A 7,765-nucleotide genomic window follows, 5' to 3' on the forward strand; every position below is an offset into this window, starting at 1 on the left:
CCCGCAGGGTCCAGGTGGGCACACGCCRCTTCTGTTCTCTTTAGCCTTTCTGCTGCAGTGCAGAGGGCACACAGTGAGTTCCATCCTACAGTTTCTCTTATCCCATAGCCCCTTCCACCTGCTCACCCTTCCTGTCCTAGAGGAAATTGCCACCAACTGCTGGAGAACTCCTGCCTCCCCATCCCCTCTCAGAATGTGGCATGGCACACTTTTTTTTCATAAACCTCACTCCAGGATGTTCCACTGCTAAATCTTTCCTTTTCCCAAACCCTCTTAAGTCCCCATGACCCTCCTTTCCCTGCCAGAAAACTAAAAGTCCAGGACTTCTCTATGTTGAGCCCTCGGCCTGGTCATGCCAACCTACTCCCAGCAGCCAGCTGACTCTCTTGCATGGCCAGCTGTATCCGCCCTATGGGAGGTTTGCAGATTTGTCCTTCCACCCTCCCACACTTCTGCRTGTTCTGTGCTCTTGCACTGCCCATTAGAGATCAGAGTGGCAAAGGTACAAGTGTTGTTCCTTGCTCTGTGTGAAGTGTTCCTGGGGCTGAACTCCAGGCCGTGCTCTRTGGGTTTGGTARTCACCTTTTCCCTCTCTCTTTTTGTTCCTGTGCTGCGGTTTCAGATCTTCGGTGAAGCAAGTCCACTCAATATTGTATTGAAACTCAACCAGCTGATTTCTTTGTTGTCTTCTATTGAAGAAAAGGTAGAATTTTCAAGCTACTTTATATCATCTTCTTTGTCATCTTTCACCTCTAGTTATGCTTCTTATTCATAATCAATGTAGTGCTCTGCCATAGTAAAATGGTTCTGATTTCATTACTCTCAATGTAGTGCAGAATCCCCAAATGCAATAAATTACACATAATCCTTTTATAGGTGAAAACACTGTTGATTGAAGGTCCTGATTCAACACACCGGCGCTCCCTAATCCCCCCTGTCACTTTTGAGGTAAATGTACTTCTTTAATGACACTGATCATAATGTGGAAGGACACTAACGCAAGTTTATGTCAGTATCTCAGCTCCTGGGAAGTTTGCTATACTGCCACAGYGAATAACAGCTATTCCTGGATGCTGTTTAGCACCATGAAAATGACTAAGAGATGCCCAGTGAGACTTSCATAATGATACGTGTCCAGGAATTCAGGGAAGTGCTGCATTTGTAATATATGTGACTGAAGCGTAGAAGGTCCCTCATGGAAAACCTCTCTGTGTTTCACTAGGTGAAAGCTGACTCCCTAGGAATTTTCTCAAAAATACAACTCAAAGTGGATGTGGAAATGGGAAAACTGATTATCAAGAGATCTAAGGATGGTCCAGAAGACAAGTTTTATAGCCACAAGAAAAGTAAGATGTCAGCATAGTGTCACGAATGCTGGACTAGACCCTGGGACCCTGGATGATGGGGAGGGTTCCCTTCAGCTCCACTCAGAGCAAGGTTTGGCCCACAGGGCAGAGAATTCTGCTAGATCCCGAGTGCTGCATGAGCACCAGGCAGAAAGACAGACATCTCAGCTTTCACAGATTGTTTTAGACCTTAATGAAAACATTGGAATCAGCACTGCAAGGGAGCAGTTTTTGGTAGAAGAGTCCCCATAGAGCTAATTGCAGTGAAACTATTTTTCTTCTGAAAAGTAATATCATTTGAAAAAAAAATCAAAAACCCCAGCATTCTATAGGAGCATGCTTACTTTTGTGATGATTTCTGATGGTAAAAAGCCAGACACTCAGTTTCAGTAGCATATTCCAGTGAATTTCCCTTGACTTTTTTTTGTACGTAGATCGTTATCTCTCACCCTGAGCAATGCCAGTTCAGTCTATGATTGCCTGATTCAGATAACTTCCCTTTTTTCTGTTGTCTTTCTGAACAGGCAGCTCACKGAGGTTGAGCCAAAGAGATTTATCAGAGAGTAGATGATGTTCTTGGGCTCTGTCTTGGTAAAAAATCAACCTGTTTCCAGCAGTGATTTAGAGGATGAGCTTTCATGCATGGCCTTCTCTACCTGGTGTTCATAATTACTTGCTGCTATTTTAGATGCGAGGAATCACTTTTACCACCAAATGAGATCCTATATCCTCTTTCCCAGATGGGGAAGGAACACATATAGGCTGGCTCAGGACACAGGGAGATTGCCTGCACAAAGTCARGGCTTCATATCAAACTGCAAGGCTTGGGATGGAAAAGAACTCCAGGCAGAAGAGTTTTGGAGGTCCTCTTTACTTGGAGTCCAAATCTGTTCCTGTTCAGAACAGGATTAAGCAACATTAAAACACAGGTGTGCAGGGCAAAGTGAGCTTCAGACAGAAAAGACAATATAAATGCCAAGCCTTTGAGCAGGGTTCTGTTCATTTTGGTAGGACCCTTATTTCAGTGACTGCAACTCATGACACCCAGCCTCTGTTCAGTCTTGCAGCTCATCAAGTCCCAGAAGCTTCCAAACAAGCTGGTGATTGTTCTGGAAACAGAAAAAGAAAAAACACAGCGGAAAGAATATATTTTTTCTGATTCCAAGGTAGATGCATGGTGTTTCTTTCCTTTCAGCCTGGAGCTGGTACGTGGGTGGGAGTGGCACCTGGGGCATTCCTTGATAGAAACTGTTGAAGAACAGTAGTTGGCTTTGCAAAAATTCAATTTCTCCTTTGTTCTGGAAACACCCAGAAAATGAATGAGTGTACTGTGTAGAGGGAGAGGCTGGACACCTAAGTGCTGTCACTGAGGCAGGAGGACAGAGCAAGTGAGGAGAGGCAAGGAGTTGAGATGGCAGCTGTGAAAATGTTCATATAGACAAATGGGGAGGAAAAGACTTTCTTCTGACAAACTCAGCCTTTGTTAAAGCATGCACAAGCTAAATGCCTAAAAAAGTACCACAGGAAAGACAGCCTCTTGGAAGGTTTCAGGATAGTGTGGAGCTAATCTGCCCTTGAAGTGTACTGGGAATTTCCTGGTTCACCTGGTTTTTCAAGAGATTGTGTTGGAGGAGTTAATGATCTCATTAATTTTCTTTGTCCTTCCTTGTCTAGAAGAGAGAAGGGTTCTGCCAGCTTCTGCAGCAGATGAAGAATAAACACTCGGAGCAACCAGAGCCGGATATGATCACCATCTTCATTGGGACATGGAATATGGGTATGGGCTCCCTTCWGCCATGGGCATTCCTTCAGAGACTGCCAAAAGGTGTGCTCAGCTGGCATGATGAGCTCTAGACACTGTGTGTTGCATTGCAGGTCTGTACACCAGGGCTGACCTCCCCTTGGGACAGCGGAAGAACTGATATCTAGACTTATTCTTTCATATGGTTAGACATTTCTTATGGCTCCAGTCAAAGGACCATGAAATTGTCCCTGTTGGGTATTGAAGATTGCTCCAGTGGCAGGGAATTGTGGCTGGCACAAAACTGKTGCAGCAGTGCACATCATCCTCCACCTTGCAGAAAGGACAGGAGAAATTCCACAAGCTGCACATCAGCTGCTCTGATTTGTCTAGGGATAGTGTATGTCCAGCCTGGAAAGACAGCTGAGTGTCTGTGGTACTTAGAGAAGGGGACAGCCTGTAGTTGAGGACAGTGGAGAGAAGCCTGGTTTGGCTGCTGTGAGCTGAATTGTCTGTGCTTGGACATCCTTAAGGAATAAGGTCAAGGCAATGGCAGGCCAAGAGGAGTACAGCTCCCTGCCTTTACCCATGGCTAGCCTTGGCCTTGGAAAGTTAATGAACCAGAGGAAGGTGGTCAAGGCAGAGTCACTCCTTTGTCGGTGACTCGGGTGGGGGTAACATCATTGTCATCTTATGATAGTGAGCCCTGGCTGATATGAGATGTGAAGCCCACAATTTCTGTCCCCATGTATTATCTGCATCCTGGTTTTGACATAACATGCTCTGACTTTGGTGTTTGACGTGTTACTAAAAGGTGCAGCCCCAGCCCCAAAGAAGATCACCTCCTGGTTCCTCTCCAAGGGGCAGGGGAAGACTCGTGATGACACTGCTGACTACATCCCTCATGACATCTATGTGATTGGCACCCAGGAGGACCCCCAGGGGGAGAAGGAATGGCTGGAGACTCTTAGGCAATCTCTTCAGGAAATCACCAGTATTAGCTTCAAAGTGGTGAGAGGTTATTCCAGCTGTTGCATGGAACACAGAGAGATGAGGGGCATACACCCTGTGCAAATAAAAAAGATGGGAATAAGTGGGATTTTGCCTACACCTCTGCCCCTTGCCTCCCACTGCATTTGGGTGAGGGAGAGTGAACTGAATGTGTCTGTGGGCTCTCCTGGAGCTTGCTAGATGGGCCTGTTGCTATGGTCAATGACTCCCCTACTKCCAAAGTAAGGACTCTGCCTGCTGAGGAGCAAGGGGAGATGTTGAGCACTGGAGTCAAGTGCTGGTGTTATTTTGACTTTCAAAAAGGAGGAGGCTGTAAAACTTCCTGAGCCTAGACCTCACCCTAGGCTATTGCACTTTCAGAGTAGGATGCAACAGTACACAGGCAGAGTCATAAGAGAAACTGAACCTTATTAAGACCAGCTTTGGACATTCCTGAGTTTCAGTGATGTCAAGAAACAAGCCTAAGCATATTTGGAAAGCCATAAGAATTCTAACTCTCATGGTGATTGGGAAACTATTTTGCCCAAGCAAGACAATCTAAAGATTAACTAGAAAAAACGACTAGAAAATAGCAAGATAYTTCCTCCCAGCATTGATTAAAATAACTGAAAATATATCCTGAGCACAGCAAGAAAACATCTCTAGAAGGGCTACTGAAGCAGTCAGGAAGGCTGCACCCACAGTGCAGCTTGCAGGTATTTGCAGAAATGTAACCTCTACCATTTCCATCCCGGCAGATAGCCATCCATACCCTCTGGAATATCAGGATTGTTGTCCTGGCCAAGCCAGAACACGAGAACCGCATCAGCCACATCTGCACAGCCAATGTGAAGACAGGCATCGCCAACACACTGGGTGAGGCACAAGCAGGTCYTGCCCAGAGGACTGTGATCTGCTCAAACCACATGGAGCAGCTCTTCTTCAACAACCCTCTTTGGGCAACATTCATGTGACACTGCTAAATTTATATCCTGCTTGCACTGGTTGTATCTTACCCTGTAAGAGAGGAAAATTATTTGTGTGTATACTTAGTACACATGCACATATATACATATATTCCCAGCAAACACTTTTGACTGGCTATTGGATTCCTCTTTCTGAGATTTCACAAGGAAATTGCACTTCTCTCCCTTCAAATAATTTTTTAGCACCCTTAAAAATTTGTTCCCACAATCTGTGCTGTATACACTAATTACTTCTGTGCTGATTAAGTCAATTTCTCTTCTCCATCCTCCACTTCACAGTGCTAGGTGCTTTATTATCTTTGCTAGACTGAGCCTGGAGGTGGATTGTTTTTTGACATTTTTGGCTTCTCTTTTGCCAGGTAATAAAGGAGCAGTTGGGGTGTCATTCATGTTTAATGGAACCTCCTTTGGGTTTGTTAACAGCCATTTGACTTCAGGAAGTGAAAAGAAACACAGGTAAGATGGTTCCTCCCCTCTCAAAAATGGCAGTTGACCCAGAGTGAAATTCTTTGGGCCATGATTGGGAGGAGGACTCACCAGACAGGCACAAATATGTTTCCCTGACCATAAAAAAATTGTTTAATGTTYCCTGGGAAGGCATTTAAACAAGGGACTTCTGATATGTGGCCATACCAMATCAGTGCAGAGGAAATGGAAAGCAAAATCATTTCAGAACCAAGTGCAAAAGTCTCACAAAACACTTGTGTGACCTGTCGTGAAAGCCCACTGCATGAGGAAAACCGTCCCTGATCTACAGTGTTTTGGAGAAATGTGGGAAGGCTTTTCCCATCACAAAATAAGGCACTGAAGGGGATTGTCTTCAACCTCACTGTAGGCAGTGCTGTGAGCACAGCTGAGAAAGATCCCTCAGGAATACCAAAAGGGAGGTGTAGCACAGGAATATCCCCACAATGGCTCATTCTCTACACCCAGCTATGAAATGAGTGTTCCTGARTTAGGCAGGTTCTGCTCAGCACAGGACTGGAATGCAAAGATCCTGACACCAGTGGGAGATCTGTGTCCCCACTGGGAGGAGCTGGAGCAGTCGGAAGGAACGGTTTCGAAAGCGAAGAGGACTTGAAGAGTTTGGCTTTGTCATCTTTCCCAGTCCAGGAAACAGATGGTGTGGGATTTCTGCAGTGTCTTTGTGTGGGATTTCTACAGGGTCTTTGCCACTGATGGAGTTAACTTCTATGGAAGGGATTCCCCAGGGCCTGGAAAAGCTGCCAAAATCTAGTTATGTGTTTGCTACTGAAATGTGAAAGTAACAATCTATTGCTGGGTTTCTAGGACACATAGCTCAGAAAAGCACAGCCCCAGGAGGCAGCAGAAGTGGCTTCAGGAGCACATTCTCTGGCCTGTCTGTTGGCGTGCCAAGTTCTCAGTTTCTGATCTGCTCCTCTGTAGCCGCTGAGCTGGAGCAGCTCCCACTTGGTAAAGCTGTAGCCTCTGCCATCCCAGGCATTTGGAAATTACACAGCAATTTAGGATGTCAGGAAGGTATTTCTTGTCTTGACAGACGCAACCAGAACTACACGAACATCCTCCGCTTCCTGACACTGGGAGATAAGAAACTGAGTCCATTTAACATCACTCATCGCTTTACTCACCTTTTCTGGCTGGGAGATTTGAACTACCGTGTGGAACAGCCCCCGACGGTGCGGGATGTTGCGAGAAGCCCTGCAGGGACAGCACACTCTGTTACTATAGGAGTACTCTCTTCTTCCAGTCTAGGACAACATGGCAAAAACAGGGGAGACAAAAGGGAATCCCAGGGTGTGAGTGTGGCCCTAGCTGAGGGAGAGTAAGGAAATCCCCTTTGCCTTCTCCGAAGATTAATGGATCCAGGAATGCCGTCTGGTGCACTTTATTGCTTCAAGCAGCCTCAGTTCCCCAAACCTCTCAGCTTTCTTTCCCACTGTGGACAAGTATCTGTCCCTGAACAGCTCAGCAGACTTTCTGCTCTATTTGCTGAGCTTGGAATGGTTCAAACAGGTCTTCAGAATCAGCCGGGCCATCACAAATACTAGATAGGTTTCAGTAGGTGGGAGAAAACACCAAGCCTGGTGTTGGATGTGCATGTGGTTGTGAGTGTGTGTGTTCTTGTGTAGGGGATGTAYGGATATTTTGATACCTGTTTTGATAGACAATTTTTCAGCCACAGAGCAAAGGCTAGGGCTTTTCAGTGAAGGGAAGGGTGGAGAAGTGGCAGGGGGTACAGCTCTGTCAAACAGTTCAGGAGCGCTCACCAGTTTACCAGTAAAGGGAGTATTTATAAGAAGGTTTTGCATCATCTGCTGCTCTCTGTTTCCCTGTTGGCAGGAAGCAGAGAATATTATCCAGAAGATCAGGCAGCAGCAGTATTCGGAGCTACTGGCTTTCGACCAGCTTCTCCTCGAGAGAAGAGACCAAAAAGTGTTCCTGCAGTTTGGTGAGGTCCTGTGCTGGCTGGCAGGTTCCTCTGCCACATCCATCAGCTTTCTCTCCCAGCCCCAGTGCGGGGCAGGGTGCACAGGGCAGTGGCTCTCTTGGCAGGTGAGAGTTCCCAATGACCAAGGTRTAACAGAGTTCTTTCCCTGCTTTAGAGGAAGAGGAGATTACTTTTGCTCCAACCTACCGCTTTGAGAGAGGCACCCGGGAGAAGTACGCTTACACCAAGCAAAAAGCTACAGGGGTAGGTGAAAACTGATTTCCCTTCAGAG

The 7,765-nt window shown here is 46.2% G+C and overlaps 1 protein-coding gene across 2 annotated transcripts in view; it reads left to right on the forward strand.

Annotated features, from left to right (window-relative positions):
* Positions 1-7,765, forward strand: part of INPP5D (inositol polyphosphate-5-phosphatase D) — a 54,966-nt gene that overhangs the window by 32,780 nt on the left and 14,421 nt on the right. For both annotated transcript variants that reach the window (XM_057382348.1, XM_057382347.1), the window contains exons 7-17: positions 623-703; positions 877-948; positions 1,223-1,346; positions 2,406-2,512; positions 3,021-3,123; positions 3,902-4,098; positions 4,836-4,953; positions 5,423-5,519; positions 6,583-6,721; positions 7,386-7,494; positions 7,649-7,737. In XM_057382348.1, coding sequence (XP_057238331.1) covers positions 623-703; positions 877-948; positions 1,223-1,346; positions 2,406-2,512; positions 3,021-3,123; positions 3,902-4,098; positions 4,836-4,953; positions 5,423-5,519; positions 6,583-6,721; positions 7,386-7,494; positions 7,649-7,737 — 1,236 coding nt within the window. The remainder of the gene's footprint in view (positions 1-622; positions 704-876; positions 949-1,222; positions 1,347-2,405; positions 2,513-3,020; positions 3,124-3,901; positions 4,099-4,835; positions 4,954-5,422; positions 5,520-6,582; positions 6,722-7,385; positions 7,495-7,648; positions 7,738-7,765) is intronic.

This window comes from Malurus melanocephalus, unplaced genomic scaffold (assembly GCF_030028575.1).
Source record: "Malurus melanocephalus ecotype Western Australia unplaced genomic scaffold, MMel_1.1 scaffold_566, whole genome shotgun sequence".
Taxonomy (NCBI): Eukaryota; Metazoa; Chordata; class Aves; order Passeriformes; family Maluridae; genus Malurus; species Malurus melanocephalus.